The 19518-nt window shown below is 46.2% G+C and overlaps 1 protein-coding gene across 1 annotated transcript in view; it reads right to left on the bottom strand.

Annotated features, from left to right (window-relative positions):
• Nucleotides 1-19518, bottom strand: part of LOC122927160 (protein unc-13 homolog A-like) — a 2447183-nt gene that overhangs the window by 2103991 nt on the left and 323674 nt on the right. Inside the window, 1 exon segment of the mRNA XM_044278759.1 lies at nt 7783-7837. Within this exon segment, the coding sequence (XP_044134694.1) occupies nt 7783-7837 (55 nt within the window).

Below are 19518 nucleotides of genomic sequence, written 5' to 3'. Positions count from 1 at the left end.
CCTGAATTACAATGCAAGTCAATGGGGACGGATCTGTTTGATGTTGAGACAATATGGTGCCATTTCAAACGGATCCGTCCCCATTGACTTTCAATGTAAAGTCTGGAGTTCTTTTATACCATCGGATTGGAGTTTTCTCCAATCCAATGGTATATTTTAACTTGAAGCATCCCCATCACCATGGGAACGCCTCTATGTTAGAATATACTTCGTGAAACTCAGATCCGACAGTATAGTCTAACACAGAGGCATTCCCATGGTGATGGGGATGCTTCTAGTTAGAATACACTACAAACTTTGTACAAGACCCTAAAGGGGTTAATTGTACTATCATATTCCCCTGTAAGAGTTCAGGGCTGCCAGGCAGCAGGGGGCAGACCCCCCCCTCCCCAGTTTGAATATCGTTGGTGGCACAGTGTGCGCCCCCCCATCGGGCCCCCCCTTCCTCCCTCTAATGTTAGAAATCGTTGGTGGCACAGTGTGCACCCACCATCGCCCCCCCTCCCTCCCTCTAATGTTAAAAATCGTTGGTGGCACAGTGTGCGCCCACCATCGCCCCCCCTCCCTCCCTCTATTGTAATAAATTGTTGGTGGCACAGTGTGCCAACCATCATCGGCCCCCCCTCCCTCTATAGCAGTAACAACATTGGTGGCAGTGTGCGGCCTCCCATTCCCCCCCCCCCCCATCATTGGTGGCAGCGGAGTTCCGATCGGAGTCCCAGTTTAATCGCTGGGGCTCTGATCGGTAACCATGGCAACCAGGACGCTACTGCAGTCCTGGTTGCCATGGTTACTTAGCAATAGTACAATAGTAGAAGACTCATAGTTACCTGCTTGCTGCTGCGATGTCTGTGTCCGGCCGGGAGCTCCACCTACTGGTAAGTGAAAGGTCTGTGCGGCGCATTTCTAAAGAACTGTCACTTACCAGTAGGAGGAGCTCCCGGCCGTTCACAGACATCGCAGCAGCAAGCAGGTAAGTATGAATCTTCTACTGTTGTACTATTGCTAAGTAACCATGGCAACCAGGGCTGCAGTAGCTTCCTGGTTGCCATGGTTACCGATCGGAGCCCCAGCGATTAAACTGGGACTCCGATCGGAACTCCGCTGCCACCAATGATGGGGGGGGGGATGGGAGGCCGCACACTGCCACCAATGTTGTTACTGCTATAGAGGGAGGGGGGCCGATGGTGGTTGGCACACTGTGCCACCAACGATTTATTACAATAGAGGGAGGGAGGGGGGGCGATGGTGGGCGCACACTGTGCCACCAACGATTTCTAACATTAGAGGGAGGAAGGGGGGGCCCGATGGGGGGTGCACACTGTGCCACCAACGATATTCAAACTGGGGAGGGGGGGGTCTGCCCCCTGCTGCCTGGCAGCCCTGATCTCTTACAGGGGAATATGATAGTACAATTAACCCCTTTAGGTGCCACACCTGAAGGGGTTAATTGTGCTATCATATCCCCCTGTAAGAGATCGGGTGCTGCCAGGCAGCAGGGGGCAGTCTTGTACAAAGTTTGCAGTGTATTCTAACTAGAAGCGTCCCCATCACCATGGGAACGCTTCTGTGTTTGAATATACTGTCGGATATGAGTTTTCACGAAGTGAAAACTTAGATCAGAAAAAGCTTTTATGCAGACGGATCTTCGGATCCGTCTGTATGAAAGCAACCTACGGCCACGGATCACGGACATGGATGCCAATCTTGTGTGCATCCGTGTTCTTTCACGGACCCATTGACTTGAATGAATCCGTGAACCGTTGTCCGTCAAAAAAATAGGACAGTTCATATTTTTTTGACGGACAGGATACACGGATCACGGCCTCGGCTGCAAAACGGTGCATTTTCCGATTTTTCCACGGACCCATTGAAAGTCAATGGGTCCGCGAAAAAAAACGGAAAACGGCACAACGGCCATGGATGCACACAACGGTCGTGTGCATGAGGCCATATACTGCACATTTGGGATTAGACATGCATAAGTAGGTGTCACATTTAGGCCACAAATACGGCTTTGTGCTTACTGAGGTGAAAAAACCCTCTGATATACTGCATATCTAGGATTAGACATGCATAAGTGAGTGTCCCATTTAGGCCAGAAATACGGCTTTGTGCTTACTGGGGTGAAAAAACCCTCTGATATACTGCATATCTAGGATTAGACATGCATAAGTGAGTGTCACATTTAAACCAGAATTACGGCTTTGTGCATACTGGGTTGAAAAAACCCTCTGATATACTGCAAATCTGGGCTAAGACATGCATAAGTGACTGTGAAATTTAGGCCACAAATACGGCTTTCTCATACTGGGGCATATTGGGGTGAAAAAATCTGTTTCATATAGTGCACATCTAGGATTAGACATGCATGAGTGAGTGTCACATTTAGGCCAGAAATACAGCTTTTTGCTTACTTGTGTGAAAAAACCCTCTGATATACTACATATCTGGGAATAGACGTGCATAAGTAAATGTGAAATTTAGGCCACAAATACGGCTTTTTGCTTACTGTGGTGAAAAAAACCCTATGATATACTGCACATCTGGGATTAGACATGCATAAATGAGTGTCAAATTTAAGCTAGAAATATGGCTTTTTGGTTACTGGGGTGAAAAAACCCTCTGATATAATGCATATCTAGGAATAGACATGCAAAATGAGTGTCACATTTAGGCCAGAAATACGGCTTTGTGCTTAATGTAGTGAAAAAAACCCCTCTGATATACTGCATATCTGGGATTAGATGTGCATAAGTAACTGTGAAATTTAGTCCACAAATACGGCTTTCTCATACTGGGGCATACTGGGGTGAAAAAAATATATATATGTATTTCATATAGTACACATCTAGGATTAGACATGCATAAGGCTCCTTTCACACCTGCGTTCAGGTGTCCGCTCGTGAGCTCCGTTTGAAGGGGCTCACAAGCGGCCCTGAACGCAGCCGTCTGGCCCTAATGCATTCTCAGTGGAGGCGGATCCACTGAGAATGCATCCGTCTGCCAGCGCTCAGCCTCCGCTCCGCTCAGTGAGCGGACACCCGAACGCTGCAAGAAGCGTTCGGGTGTCCGCCTGGCCATGCGGAGGCGAGCGGATCCGTTCCGACTTATAATGGAAGTCAATGGGGACGGATCCGCTTGAAGATGACACCATATGGCTCAATCTTCAAGCGGATCCGTCCCCCATTGACTTTCAATGTAAAGTCTGAATGGATCCGCTCAGGCTACTTTCACACTTAGAAAATTTTTCTAAGTTATAATGCAGACGGATCCGTTCTGAACGGAGCCACCGTCTGCATTAATATGAGCGGATCCGTTTAGAACGGATCCACTCGAACGCTAGTGTGAAAGTAGCCTAAGTGAGTGTCACATTTAGGCCAAAATTACAGCGTTTTGCTTACTGGGGTGAAACAACTCCCATCTCTTTTATATAGTGCACATCTAGGTTTAGACATGCATAAGTGAGTGTCACATTTAGGCCAGAAATACAGCTTTTTGCTTACTGGGGTGAAAAACCCTTTGATATACTGCACATCTGGGATTAGACATGCATAAGTGAGTGTCACATTTAGGTTAGAAATATAGAATTTTGCTTAGGCCTCTTTCACACTTGCGTTGTTAGGATCCGGCGTGCACTTCTGTTGCCGGAAGTACCCGCCGGATCCGTAACACTGCAAGTGAACTGAAAGCATTTGAAGACAGATTAGTCTTCAAAATGTGTTCAGTGTTACTATGGCAGCCAGGACGCTATTAAAGTCCTGGTTGCCAGCCATAGTAGTAGTGGGGAGCTGGGGAGCGGGGGAGCAGTATACTTACCGCTCGTGCGGCTCCCGGGGCGCTCCAGAATGACGTCAGAGCGCCCCATGCGCATGGATGACGTGATCCATGCGATCACTTTATCCATGCGCGTGGGGCGCCCTGACGTCACTCTGAAGCGCCCCGGGAGCCGCACAGATGGTAAGTATACTGCTCCCCCGCTCCCCACTACACTTTACCATTGCAAACAGGACCAACTGCTGATATGGAGCGTGTTAGCAGGAGGCAGCATTTGAACTACATGGTGGAACAGTACCTGTGCACACGACTACACATACTGACTGATAGTTCTGCCCCCATTCAACTTCTGGGTCTCCTAATGGTCCACACCACATGGCCAGAGCTTGCCTTGTATGCCTTGGAGGTGCTGGCCTGCCCTGCAGCCAGTGTACCCTCTGAACATGTATTTAGCACGGCAGGAGGCGCCATTACAGACAGACGCAGCCGTCTGTCCATAGCCAATCTGGACAAGCTCACGTTCATTAAAATGAACCAGGCTTGGATCCCTCAGGACTTGTCATTTACCTTGTGCAGAATAGACAGTTCTTACAGCCTCAACCATCCATCTTTGTACTCAAGTGCACTTATTCCTTCTTTTTTTTTTATATGTCCCAATATTTTTGGGGTTACCCTTATGTAAAAATGAAAAACAACACACATCTGTGTTGGCTACCTATTCCTCCTCTGCCGCCGCTTCCACCTAGACTGCCACTGTGAGCCTACACGGCCATTCACCGCCTCCTCAACCTCTTCCTCCTACATCATTCCTAATTTTTATGGTCTTTTATGTTTTTTTTTTTATTAATTTCCCTATCCACATGTGTTTGCAGAGCATTTGCCATGCTCTTAAGCACATTTTGCTACCTTTTTCAGCCCTCTAGTTCTTTCCATGACATTTTTACAGCCATTTTAGTGCTCAAAAGTTCGGGTCCCTATTAACTTCAATGGGGTTTGGGGTCAAGTTTGGCCGAACCCGAACATCCAGGTGTCCGCTCAACTCTAAAGGACTCACTTTTTGTGCCAATGTAGGTGCCTGATGGGCTACACATTTAATGCTGGTGTTCCGTGATATTTCCCTACACGTGAAATTTCCCTACCCTTGTCAATTCCTGTTGTGACGAGGCCGCACTGGACATGACATTCCCAGCGTTGGAAGGAGGTGTGCCTTGCAGGCACACAACGACGGGCTAGGGAAATTTCACACCAGAGTTGGGGAGAATGCACCTAATGCTCTTACGCCTTACTCTCAGCTGGCTCCAGATAATCGGACACCGTGTGTGCGCAGTGAGTGGTAGAGGGATTTTACAGAACAAATATCCATCAGATCTCCCTACCCCCACAATGCGCAGGCGCGGTGATCGGATGGATGTTTGGTATAAGAGTTTTCCCTGTCCGCTGGTGCGCACGCGTGGTGTATCCCGACGGGAGTAGTTAGCCGTGCACTGGTCAGTAATTTTTCCCTACCCTCTAAACACTGGTGAGGCTCCTGGAGCATGCGCAGTGTCGGCCAGTGTCCAGCTGAGAGGTAAGGCACAAGCGCATTAGTTGGCCCCTTCTCCCCAACTCTAGTGTGAAATTTTCCTACCCCGTCGTTGTGCGCCTGTGCGGCACACCTCCTTCCAAAGCTGGGAACATCATATCCGTTGCGGCTGCGTCACAACAGGAAGTGACGTGGGTAGGGAAATTTCACGGGTAGGGGAAATATCACGGAACACCGGCACTAGCAATGCCATCCCACTGCTCATCACAGCTGAGGACAGGTAGATGCTTTCTAATTATTTGACAGATGTGTGAATATTCCTGACTATAGCTGGTAGAGAAAACCAGAACTGGTGAATAAGTATTTTTCTGGGACTTATTTACAGAAAAACTAAGTCAGACTGGGATTTACTGAGGGCAAATTCTCTGGCTGTGATTAAAACATGGCCGGAGAATTTGCGCTCAGATAACGGCTGGCAATTAGATCCATCTCCCTGCGACAGGCTGTATAATTGGAACAATGGTCTTAATTGTAGACATGATCTGATCTTAAATTACTGACTCTATGCACTACAATGGTTTTAGATTTGTTTGCTTGTGGTTTTATTCAAACACTGAAACATTGTGTATTTTATCTGCATGAAGGTGTGGCTAGGTTTAATTGTGACCACCTGTTTTCTTATGATTTCTTTGGGGAGTCACTATATAAATCCATGCTAGTGTATTTCTTTTCTGTCATGAATAAGGATCAGCACTTTATGATCTGAAACGCGTAGACATGAATACCCTGTTTGGTTTTTAATGCAAAAACTGCCACTTTTTTGTACTGGAAGCTGGATTTCTGTTTCTTTGGATGTTACTTTCACGCTTTGTTCCCACTTTGTGCTTCCTTCATCATTCAGGTGAGTGCACCCTCCTCCTCTCTTTTTTGTTTAAATCCTCTGGACTACTGGGCAGCCAAACTTGATTTGTATCTGCAACTGGCCAAATTTGCCCTGGACAAGCTTTCCTGCCTGGCCAGTAGCATCAGAGCTGGTGTTTAGTGCAGCTGGGGGCATAGTCACCCCAAGGAGAACTCATCTTTTCACCCAAAATGTGGAGAGACTGACCTTTGAGAAGATTAATCAGGCATGGATCAGCCAGGATTTCCACATGCCAGTGCCTGATGCATCAGATTAGATTATTCTGGGTGGCACACCCGTTTCTTCTGGCCACCTGCTTCAGCCACTATTTAGATGCTGCCCCTCTCCTGATGCAACACACCTGCTGCCATGTGCTCCTACTGCCACCCACCATCTTATGCTGTTACTGCCACTGCTTTTTCCCCCAACCTCACCACTCTGACTGGGAAACTGTGACTCCTAATGCTGTTGCCACCTCACCACTCTGTCACTGGGCCACTGTGTTGACTCCTCATGCTGTTGCCATCTCCCCTCTCTGTCACTGGGCCACTGTGTTGACTCCTCATGCTGTTGCCATCTCCCCTCTCTGCCACTGGGCCACTTTGTTGACTCCTCATGCTGTTACTGCTGTTACCAACCTTCCCACTCTATGACACGGCCAGTTTTATCCCTCTTTGGCCTTGTTGAGATCACCATTTATTTTACCCTTCTGATCTGTCAGAATTACTGAAAAATGAGAAATATGACAGATCCTGCCTTTGGAGCATCCATAAGGCCTGTATCACACAGTCCCTATTTTGTAGCAGGATATGCTCATGATTTGGAAGCCAAAAGCAGGAGTGGGTACAAAACACAGAAGACATGCAAACTTTCCAATCACATGTCATCTCTGTTTTAGATTCACTCCTGTTTTTTTGGGGCCTTAGCAATACTGATGGTTTACTGAGCAAATGCTGACCGTACGAAGAGGGATGCTCAAAAGACAGGATATGTTTTTTTTTAGGGTTGTTCTTATGATGGATGAGAAGGACAAAATATACTAATACCCTCTCCACTCTATCACTACTTGTTTCAGTGTGTACCAGAATAGGCTCTGTAGAAATCTATGTGGAATCAGCTGACAGTTTAAAAGGAGTGCACTCTTTCACTCTATAGTACAAAATTTGGGTTCTGCACAGTTCTTTATACCTGTTGCTAATACTGACCTATGAGGTTAAGTTCACACTTGAGTTATTTGGTAAGTTTTGACCCCATAACTGACTAAACAAGTGAAGTGATTCTAAGAGTGATGCCTGTCATCTTGCATGTCATAGTGATTCACAGTACTGTTTCACTAGCACAGCAGACTCCACATGGATGTTTCTGCAATGCACAGTATTCAATACTACTATACAGGCACTCAGCTTCCAGGAAAGGCTATTTGTCACAAATAAATTCACATTGAGTCATATCTTTTTGGGAAATTCAGCAAATTGTTCTAATAGAATTTTTAAGAAATTCGCTCATCTCTAAATATGAACAGAAATAAAAATTACTGTACATTTTGCATTATTATACAGATATGCTAAGAAGCTATACATACAGCACTGAGAACCATGGACAGGCAGCGGATTCTCTTCTTCTTCTCGAAACACATACTGGAGGAGAGAAAGGTATAGGTAATTGTATTTATCAGAAGCTACAGTATAGTGACTGCCAAATTCTTACCAGTTCACGTCTTAAGGCCTCATGCACACGACCGTGCCATTTTTTGCTGTCCGCAAACCGCAGATCCGCCAAAAAACGGAAGCCGCCCGTGTGCCTTCTGCAATTTGTGGAATGGAACGGGCGGCCCATTGTAGAAATGCCTCTTCTTGCTTGCAAAATGGACAAGAATAGGACATGCTATATTTTTTGGGCGGGGCCACGGAACGGAGCAAAGGATGCGGACAGCACACGGAGTTCTGTCCGCATCTTTTGCGCCCCCATTGAAGTGAATGGGTCCGCACCCGAGCCGCAAAAACTGCGGCTCGGATGCGGACCTGAAAAACGGTTGTGTGCATGAGGCCTAAGTTGTATAATTCATAAACTCCTTAAAGGGATTGTGCCAAGATTTCAAATTATTCCCTGTCCACAGGATATGGGATAACTAACTGATCATGGGGGTCTGACTGCTGGGACCCCCACCAATCCTGTTCCCCTGTGTTGATGGAGCAGCAGGCCAAGCAATCGCCCTGCCACTTCAATCATTCTCGTCAGGATTGCCAGAAATAGACGAGTCTCTGTAATGGAAAACTTGCCACAACCCTATTAATGATAACAGAGTGAGTGTACATTAGATAGCAGTAAATGTTTTCTTAATATAAATAAGATCTTTGGTTCTATATGGAAGGAATCCACTCATACATAATATCAAAGCCTACAAAGGTAAAAGCCTACAGATGTGTCCTTCCTTATCTTTTCACCAGTTTCAAGATGTTAAGAACTTAAGACTAGCTTTGCATTATAAAAAATTGTGTTGCTCTTTATAATGTAAGAAATGCATGAGTTTTTTATCAAAGCTATTTCAAAATTGTGAAAAGGTAAGGACTAACACATCTGTATAGATCTTTTGTAAACAATATGTTGTCCTTTGCCTATAGTCATGACCAAAGAGATGAGTTGATGACAGCTCTATGTGATTATTAAAGCTACATTTTTAAAAAGCCCCAAAATAATAATTTATAAAATCTGCTCTGGCATGTAGACAAAAAGGAAATGTGTCATCAGAAAATAACATATTGTTTAAATCACATTTTTATGTTTAATATATTTTTGATATTTTTTTGTTGGTGATGTTATGGTGATGTTATTTCCATGTCACTATATTTAAACAAAAAACATAAAATCCTGCAGTTTTCACAATAGCCACTAAGCAGGGGCGTAGCGTGGGGGGGGGGGGGGGGGCGGGGGGGCCGTTGCCCCGGGCACCACACTGCAGGGGGGCGCTGTCCGCTGCAACAACAAAATCTTAAATGGCTGATGCTGTGTTTTTTTTCTTCACACAGCACAGCAGAGCAGAGTGAGGAGGCGGGGCGCAGTACGATCACACTGATAGGCTCCGCCCACCTTCCAGGCAGGAAAGACAGTGCGGAGCCAGGAGCCAGAGCAAGAAGATAGAAGCAGAAGATGGCTGCCGCACTGTCCCTGCTTCAGTACTTGTAGCGGTCAGGTCAGAGAGTCTATCCAGAGTCCAGACAGGCAGCCTGAAAGCGACCCTGACAGAGTACGTGACACTGCAGTCAGTGTCATTCCCAGTCCCACCCTGAGTGAATTAGGTCAGTCACAGTGTGTATGTTGGCATGGGCTGAGGGTAGGCGTTAGGGGTAATATATGAGTGAACTAGTGAAGTGCCACTGTGCCAGTGCCATGAGAGCCAGGCCAAGGCTGCCAAGTAGATGGCATCATGGCAGTCAGGGTGCTGGTGAAGAATGACCAGCCCAGGGACACTGACTGAGAGACAGTATGCCTCTCTGGGATGCCTTCTGCAGTTTCTGCCCATCTCTGCTGCCCATATACCAGGCCTACCCTGGTATATGGAGTGGACAGCAGAGATGGGCAGATGGCATCCCAGAGACAGTACTGTCTCTGGTCATCCTTCACCAGCACCGCCTGACTGCCATGGCCCTGCTTGGACTGGCTCTCATGGCACTTCAGCTTCCTCTTGGTCTTTTATATCCTGCTTTGGAATCAGGTTTTGAGCTGGGTCCCTGTAAGCTTCAGGGCTGCAGCCAGGTCTTCCCTCCTCAGTCTCAGGTCCAGACAAGTATCTCTGCAGAGTCCAGACAGTCACTGACCAAGTTTAAGTCCCTCTGAGGCTCAGCCTAAGGGTCCATTCACACATCCGCAACGTGTTTTGCGGATCCACGGATCCGCAAAACATGGACAGCGGCAATGTGCGTTCCGCATTTTGCGGACCGCACATTGCCGGCACTGATAGAATATGCCTGTTCTTGTCCGCAATTGCGGACAAGAATAGGACAGATTCTTAACGGAATTGCGGACCCGGAAGTATGGGTCTGCAATTCCGTATCTGGGCAGCACATTGTGCTGCCCCATAGAAACTAATGGGTCCGCAATTGCGTTCCCGCAAAATGCGGAACGAAATTGCGGACGTGTGAATGGACCCTAAGGCTACTTTCACACTAGCGGCAGGACGGATCCGACAGGCTGTTCACCCTGTCGGATCTGTCCTGCCGCTATTTCGCCGAACCGCCGCTCCGTCCCCATTGAGCTCCAGCACAGCACGGCGAAAGGCTGCCAGACTGAAAGTACTGCATGTCTGACCTTTTAGTAATGCGCCTGCGCTCCGCCCCCGTCCCCATTATAGTCAGGGTGAACAGCCTGTCGGATCCGTCCTGCCACTAGTAGAAAGTAGCCTTAGACACTGAGCTGAGGCACAATTTTATAAACTAAACAGTGCCTGGCCTGCTGCACCACTCAGACCAGTCAGGGAGTGAGGGCAGCAGTAGTTGTATTTCTTCAGTTTAACGATTGCTTGCTGCCCAGAGAGGTTATTTTTGTGGGGAAAATGTGTCTCAGCCCAGGCTCAGGAGGAGTCATACTGGACCAGTATTAATAATAGAGGATTATTACTGTGGGGGCCTAGGTGGAATATACACAGTGAGTAGTACTAGTAATATTCTTTCCACTAAGAATAATAGGCGCCATTCGTGGTCTGTACAGATCACTTTACTGCAGTCCCCTGCTTACATTATCTATACACAGTTGTGATATCATTACAGGCAGGAATAGAATGTCCGATAAGACAGGATCCAACTTTCACATCAGGTCATTGTCAAAGTGTAACGGGGCACCGAAGGCGCACTTGGTCTCCCATCAGCCACAGACCTGCTGCTTAGCTTCAGGAGCGAGGATCTGTGTTCGGCCTCGTTCCCAGGGCGGCTTTGCTAACTGGGAGACTCCCTGCTCCTAGGCCTGCCTTGAGCGCCGAGCTGATCACTCGGTGCTCGACTTGTCTGTCTGTCGGTCATATGACACTGGCCACGTCACATGACCCTCACTCCCCACTATAAATACAGGCAACCTGCTGGCTACAGGTTGCCTGTGATGCTGGTCCATTGGAGCTTCCTTGTTCCTTGGTTCTAGTCTGCGGCTGCTTGTTCTGATCAACCTCCTGACCTTGTGACCTCGGCTCATTCTTTGTATGTATTTGCTCTCCTGGATTGACCTCGGCTCTGACTGTTGACTTTACATTTGCCTGCTCCATTTCTACTCCCGCTTCTCCTGTTTCTGACCCATGGCTTGTTGACCTTCTGTATCTTTCCTCTGTGCACTTATGTAAGTAAGGAACGTCGCCCAGTTACGCCCCGTCGCCTAGGGAGGGTAGTGTATGTAGGCAGGGACAGGGGTTGTGGGTGGAGTCAGAATGCACCCTCTTTCCTTCCTCTCTGTTCCCTGACACAAAGCTTATCTATTCTTTCCTTATCGTCCATCAGGCAGCGCACACAAAGGGTTAATGTCTTGCTCCCCCCATCTAGGATAGAAGATAAATCATTAGAAAATCAGACGAATTTTTTTTTTTTTTTTTTTTTTTCTTCTGTCTAGGACAATGAAGCTCACACATACAGAGGCTCCTGTTGCTGTGAAGGCCAGTATGGTTGCCTGATATTATATAGCTGGAAGTGGTTTCCAGAGTATCATGTATCCAGTGGCGTACATAGACAAGTAAGGGCCACATAGCAGGGATCAAAGCAGGCATGGGAGCATGAAACACAGGACAGAAAGGTTTCTGCCTAAACCCCTTTCAATGACTTTTGGGCAATTTTTTCACTGCTTCATTTGCTAAAAGTTTTTCCTTTAGAGGGTAGAGTCCTGCCCAAGTTTTCACCTCCAGTAGAATAGAAGATAATTCCAACTAAGACTTGGCCCCCTCTTTCCTTGGGCCCCATACCAGTCGCATGGTCTGCCGCTATGGTAGTTACACCCTTACATGTATCATATATCATATGAAGTGCCGAAAGTGTTCCAAAGTTATATGCATGTTATAGAGCTGGAGGTGTGACCCAGAATTAACTGCATAACATGACAGAACTAGAAGTGGTTTCCAGAGTTTATTTTCCCCATCGGGTGTTCCATGGGATGATTGAGCTGAGATTTATCCTGGAGTGTTCCTTGAAAGGTTCTCATATGCAGCGGGTGTTCCCTGCAAACTATCGCTGTATGTTTCAGGGTGTGTCCCTGTGAGGAGTGCTGGTTTGGCAAGCACAGTTATTACATTCAGGTCTGCAGGCAGTGTCTCCATCTCAGGAGCCATTGTGGAGTAGAAGTATACAGGTGCAGCTGAGTTAAACTTGATGGGTAACATGAAATATAGAGCAGTAGGGCACACCAGCACTTGGATTACACATGGAGAGTTTTTGATATAACAATATATATTTATTGTAACACATAAAACTATCTATTCCGACATATTATAATGCATAGCTAAAATCCATAAAATACATTTTATGGATTTTAGCTATGCATTATAATATGTCGGAATAGATAGTTTTATGTGTTACAATAAATATATATTGTTATATCAAAAACTCTCCGTGTGTAATCCAAGTGCTGGTGTGCCCTACTGCTCTATATTTCTTGTTACATATTTTTAGAGGAGTGGGTAAATCCTCTTGTAGGAGCACCCATACCATTTTTGACTAGTAGGTGAGCCCTCTCCAATCTATACCTTTTGATGGGTAACATGTTAACCACTTAACATCCGGGCCATTTGCCCCCTTCCTGACAAGGCCTAAATTAGCAAATCTGACATATGTCATTTTATGTGGTAATAGCTTTAGAACGCTTTTACTTGTGCACAGCCAATAAAGACAACAAAAAAGCGGGCGGCATTACTGGACCACTCCTATGTGGTTACTGTGTCCTATTGACCCCGTAACACCCAGTGTACGTGGTGCACTGCCTTTAATAGTAAGCAAAAATACTCAATAAACAAGTTGTAGAAATACAGGCGGCACTCACCACTGGAAAATAATCTTCTTTATTTCGAATACATCGATACAGATAAAATAGAGCTGGGGCAGACAACCTTCCACCGACACCACGCTAGCCGTTTCGCATACCTGTGCTTCCTCCGGCTACCAATGTGAAGACATGGATGTGCGCAGGCTCTTATGCTTCGTAAAGTGAGGTTGTCATGGCAACTAGTTACGCGGAAGCTCAAACAAATAGGCAGATCCATGCCTCGCTGCATTTGAAATCAATAATCCAAAACATGACTCCTACAAACAATCAGCAATATAACAGACAATTGAATGAATACACTAAGGTAATTTTGTTCATTTAATCCTAATGCTCCTGTGGCATCTGTGCGAATAGTCCACCGCGCCTCTTTCTGAAGCAAGAGGCGATGTCTATCACCACCCTGCATCATCGGAGGGACGGCTTCGATTCCAGTTGATGTATTTAATATCACCTCCATGGACCCTAGGTACATGGTCCATGAGGCTTTCCCTGACTTTACCGAGTTTAGGTGCTCCCTAAACCTCTCGTACATAGGCCTGATGGTTTTGCCCACATACGAAGCCCCGCATCTGCAATTGACATCATACACCAAAAAGGCAGTCTTACACATAATAAACTGGGTTATCCTATGGCTTACAACTCCAATGGTAAGCACTTTCTTCTGATAATTATAGCTACAAAAAGAGCAGTTGCCACATTTAAAGTTGCCACATGGTTTCCTTCCTGTTAGCCAATTCTTTGTGGTTTTTTTCTTCCTTAAAGCGGCTACTGACCAATCTGTCCTTAAGTGTGACTCCTTCTAAATGTGACCACGGCTTTTTTTCCACAAATTTAGCCAAACTCAGTTCATTTCTAAGTATGTCCCAATTGTTTAAAATTACCTGTTTAACCACTTCAGCCCCGCTAGCTGAAACCCCCTTCATGACCAGAGCACTTTTTACACTTCGGCACTACACTCCTTTCACCGTTTATCGCTCGGTCATGCAACTTACCACCCAAATGAATTTTACCTCCTTTTCTTCGCACTAATAGAGCTTTCATTTGGTGGTATTTTATTGCTGCTGACATTTTTACTTTTTTTGTTATTAATCAAAATGTAACGATTTTTTTTGCAAAAAATGACATTTTTCACTTTCAGCTGTAAAATTTTGCAAAAAAAACGACATCCATATATAAAGTTTTCACCAAATTTATTGTTCTACATGTCTTTGATTAAAAAAAAAATTTGGGCAAAAAAAAAAATGGTTTGGGTAAAAGTTATAGCGTTTACACACTATGGTACAAAAATGTGAATTTCCGCTTTTTGAAACAGCTCTGATTTTCTGAGCACCTGTCATGATTCCTAAGGTTCTACAATGCCCAAACAGTAGAAAAACCCCACAAATTACCCCAATTCGGAAAGTAGACACCCTAAGGTATTCGCTGATGGGCATAGTGAGTTCATAGTACTTTTTATTTTTTGTCACAAGTTAGCGGAAAATGATGATTTTATTATTTTATTTTTTTCTTACAAAGTCTCATATTCCACTAACTTGCGACAAAAAATAAAAAATTCTAGGAACTCACCATGCCCCTCACAGAATACCTTGGGGTGTCTTCTTTCCAAAATGGGGTCACTTATGCAATCAAAGTACTTTGCAATCAAAATGTGTAAAAAATGACCGGTGAAATCCGAAAGGTGCACTTTGGAATATGTGCCCCTTTGCCCACCTTGGCATCAAAAAAGTGTCACACATCTGATATCGCCGTACTCAGGAGAAGTTGGGGAATATGTTTTGGGGTGTCATTTTACATATACCCATGCTGGGTGAGAGAAATATCCTGGCAAAAGACAACTTTTCCAATTTTTTTATACAAAGTTGGCATTTGACCAAGATGTTTATCTCACCCAGCATTCCCCAGCTTCTCCTGAGTACGGCGATACCAGATGTGTGACACTTTTGCAGCCTAGATGCGCAAAGGTGCCCAAATTCCTTTTAGGAGGGCATTTTTAGACATTTGGACTTCTTCTCACACTTTAGGGCCCCTAAAAAGCCAGGGCAGTAAAAATACCCCACATGTGACCCCACTTTGGAAAGAAGACACCCCAAGGTATCCAATGAGGGGCCTGGCAAGTTCATAGAATTTTTTTTTTTTCGCATAAGTTAGCGGAAATTGATTTATTTTTTTTGTTTTTTCTCACAGTCTCACTTTCCGCCAACTTAGGACAAAAATTTAAATCTTTCATGGACTCAATATGCCCCTCAGCAAATACCTTGGGGTGTCTACTTTCCAAAATGGGGTCAGTTGTGGGGTGTTTGTACTTCCCTGGCATTTGAGGGTCTCCGCAATCATTACATGTATGGCCAGCATTAGGAGTTTCTGCTATTCTCCTTATATTGAGCATACAGGTAATGAGATTTTTTTTTCCGTTCAGCCTCTGGGCTGAAAGAAAAAAATGAACGGCACAGATTTCTTCATTCGCATAGATCAATGTGGATGAAAAAAATCTCTGCCCAAAAAAAAAAGGAGGGGAAAGGCGTCTGCCAGGACATAGGAGCTCCACCCTACATCCATACCCACTTAGCTCGTATGCCCTGGCAAACCAGATTTCTCCATTCGCATCAATTGATGTGGTTGAATAAATCATTGCCGGGATTTTTATATATATATATATATATATATATATATATATATATATATTCTATACTCTATACATACACACACACAAAGTGTTTGCCAAAGCATAGGAACACCGCCTCCTCCTCAGCTCGTATGCCTCGGCAAACGTATCTGTTACTGCAGAGGAGAAAATCTCGTCTTGCAGCGCCGCATACACCGACTTGCGTGTAATCTGACAGCAGCGCAATGCTTCTGTCAGAATGCACATCAGTGCTGCAGCTAGTAGATCGGTTGGCCCACCTGGAAGGTAAAAAAAGAAAAAAAGAAAAAAGAAAAAACCAGGCCGCAACGCAATAATTTTATTAACTTTGGAACAGAACATGTAAACTTTAACTTTTTGAACTAAACATTAACGTGTTTGCTTACAGGTGCTTTTTTTTTTTTATTTTTTTTTTTTTACCTTTATAGAACAAACCTCTCCTTCCCCATGGGTCAATGTGCAAAGCGCAAATCGCCCAAAGATGTGGCGAAGTGCGTTATGCACTTTGTCCCAGGTGAAAGGAGACGTTTGCAGCAGTGAGTGAATGGGCCCTAATAGCCCTGTGTGCCTATCCTGGTGAGATTATCCCTATGCTAGGTGTTCCTGTGTGTGGTACTTTCGGAAACACTCCCCTAAGCATAGGGCAGGGTGGTCAGGACAGTCAGGACAGAAATAGCAGGCGTCACGCCTTATTCCACTCCTGCTACAGACACGACATATTTTTCGGGGTGACGGGTGGGTTGAGGTATCAGCAACGACATTGGGGAAATGTCGCTCGTGTAGACGGCTAACTACACTGGTGGATGGGGCCACGGAACCTCCTGGGTACAGGAGGTTCTCGATGATCTCTTCCTGAAATTTGAGGAAGGATCCAGTTCTCCCAGCCTTACTGTAAAGAACAAAACTATTGTACAGAGCCAATTGAATTAAATATACAGACACCTTCTTATACCAGCGTCTGGTTCTGCGGGAAACTAAATACGGAGACAACATCTGGTCATTGAAGTCCACCCCTCCCATGAGAAGGTTATAGTCGTGGACTGAGAGGGGCTTTTCAATGACACGGGTTGCTCGCTCAATTTGTATTGTCGTGTCTGCGTGAATGGAGGAGAGCATGTAAACGTCACGCTTGTCTCTCCATTTCACCGCGAGCAGTTCTTCGTTACACAGTGCGGCCCTCTGCCCCCTTGCAAGACGGGTGCTAACGAGCCGTTGGGGGAAGCCCGCGCGACTAGTTCGCGCGGTACCACAGGCGCCAATCCGTTCTATAAACAAATGCCTAAAGAGGGCCACACTTGTGTAAAAATTGTCCACATAAGATGGTACCCCTTGCCGAATAAGGGTGACACCAAGTCCCAGACTATCTTCCCACTGCTCCCCAGGTAGTCAGGCAACCGACCGGCTCCAGGGTCTGATCTTTTCCCTCATAGACACGAAATTTGTGTGTATAGCCTGTGGCCCTTTCACAGAGCTTATACAATTTGACCCCATACCGGGCGCGCTTGCTTGGGATGTATTTGAAGCCAAGGCGCCCGGTAAAATGTATAAGGGACTCGTCTACGCAGATGTTTTGCTCTGGGGTATACATATCTGCAAATTTCAGGTTGAAATGGTCTATGATGGGCCGAATTTTGTGGAGCCGGTCAAAAGCAGGGTGGCCTTGGGACGGGAGGTGCTGTTATCACTAAAGTGCAGAAAAACGCAGGATGGTCTCAAATCGTGTCCTGGACATAGCAGCAGAGAACATGGGCATGTGATGACTTGGGTTCGTGGACCAATATGACCGCAATTCATGCTTTTTAGTTAACCGATCTGAGCTGTCTCAACCCGAACTCCAGACTGGGCGGTGAAAGGGGGAACTACAGGTGCGGCTGAAGTTGGGGACTGCCAATCAGGGTTTGCCAGCACCTCTGGGATTCTAGGGGCTCTATGGGCACGTCTTTGCGGTGGCTGCGACGGGGTCACTACTGCACGTGCCACCGTACCAGCTTCAACTGCCCTTCTGGTGCTCGCTACTTCACCATGTTCTACGGCAGTGCTGGTACTAGGTCCAGGAAGGGCTGGGCTGCTGGTGTATGCCTCACCACGTAATCCGACAGCACCAGCCCCACTCTGCTGCTCTTGAAGCGGATCCTGCGCAACCTGCGGTCTAGCGACACGGGGCCGGGTACGCCTGGTTCTATCAGGGACCTCAGCCTCCTCGTCCGAACTTTGGGTCAGAGAGCCACTGCTTTCTACAGGTTCGTATTCTGACCCGCTGGATTCATCAGATGAGGGTTCCCACTCCTCATCTGACTGGGTCAGAAGCCTGTAGGCCTCTTCAGAAGAATACCTCCTGTTTGACATGTGGGCAACTAAATTTAGGGGTATTCCCTGAGACTACCCAAGAAAAAAAAAGCAAGCCTGTCTTACAAATGGGAGGCTAGCGAAGTACCGGAGGCCGCTGCGGTTGATAAAAAAATATCAAAACTGATTTTTTTATCGCCGCAGTGCGTGTAAAGTGAATGTGCAGCGATCCCAAAATTTTTTTTTTTCTCACTGCGGTGGGGCGGGCGTGGGCGAACGCATGTGTGGGCGACCGATCAGGCCTGATCGGGCAAACACTGCGTTTTGGGTGGAGGGAGAACTAAAGTGACACTAATACAATTATAGATCTGACCGTGATCAGTTTTGATCACTTCCAGATACTATAAAAGTACAAATGCTGATTAGCGATACGCTAATCAGCGAATAACTGACTGCGGTGCGGTGGGCTGGGCGCTAACCGATCCCTAAACTACCTAACGGTCAATACCAGTGAAAAAAAAAAGTGACAGTTTGCACTGATCACTATTTTCCTTTCACTAGTGATTGACAGGGGCAATCAAATGGTTAATAGGGGTGATCTGGGGGCTAAGTTTGGTGTAGTGGGTACTCACAGTGATGTGTGCTGCTCTGCTCCTCTGCTGGAACCAACCGACCAAAAGAAGGAGCAGAGGAGCACAGCAGCCATATAACCCATCATATTTACAAATATGATGGGTTAAATGGCTGCTTGTTTTTTTTTTTTTAAATCAGCAACCTGCCAGCCAATGATCGTGGCCGGCAGGTTGCTGACGAAATACTTTGCTGCGAAATGCCGGCCCGCGATGCGCATGCGCGGGCCGACTGTGACGTAATCTCGCGTCTCGCGAGATGACGCGCCGATGCGTCCAGGAGGAACAAATCAACCACCTCCCGGACACATCGGTGCGTTAGGCGGTTGGGAGGTGGTTAATCCAATCCGACATATGGCTGAATTTAAATGTGAACACAAATCTACCTTCACTTTCTACGTCGCAGTAATTACTCTTGTGTGTGCGATTGTGCCCTGCACATAGCATTATCCAATCCCCCAGTCAAATTCCCTCTCCTAGTGAATCTTTCTCTTAGGCCTCATGCACACAACAGTATTTTTTCACGGTCCGCCAAACGGGTTTCCGTTGGTCCGTGATCCGAACATGAAAAAAAAAAGTTATTTTGGTGTCCGCCTGGCCGTGCGGAGTCAAACGGAGCCGTTCTTAATTACAATGCAAGTCAATGGGGGCGGATCCGTTTGACGTTGACACAATATGGTGCAATTGCAAATGGATCCGTCCCCATTGACTTTCAATGTAAAATCAGGAGTCCCTTTTATACCATCGTATCAGAGTT

This window comes from Bufo gargarizans, chromosome 1 (assembly GCF_014858855.1).
Source record: "Bufo gargarizans isolate SCDJY-AF-19 chromosome 1, ASM1485885v1, whole genome shotgun sequence".
In the NCBI taxonomy this organism is placed as follows: domain Eukaryota; kingdom Metazoa; phylum Chordata; class Amphibia; order Anura; family Bufonidae; genus Bufo; species Bufo gargarizans.
Note: the sequence above shows the minus strand (reverse complement) of the source record. Positions and strands in the feature narration are given on the sequence as shown.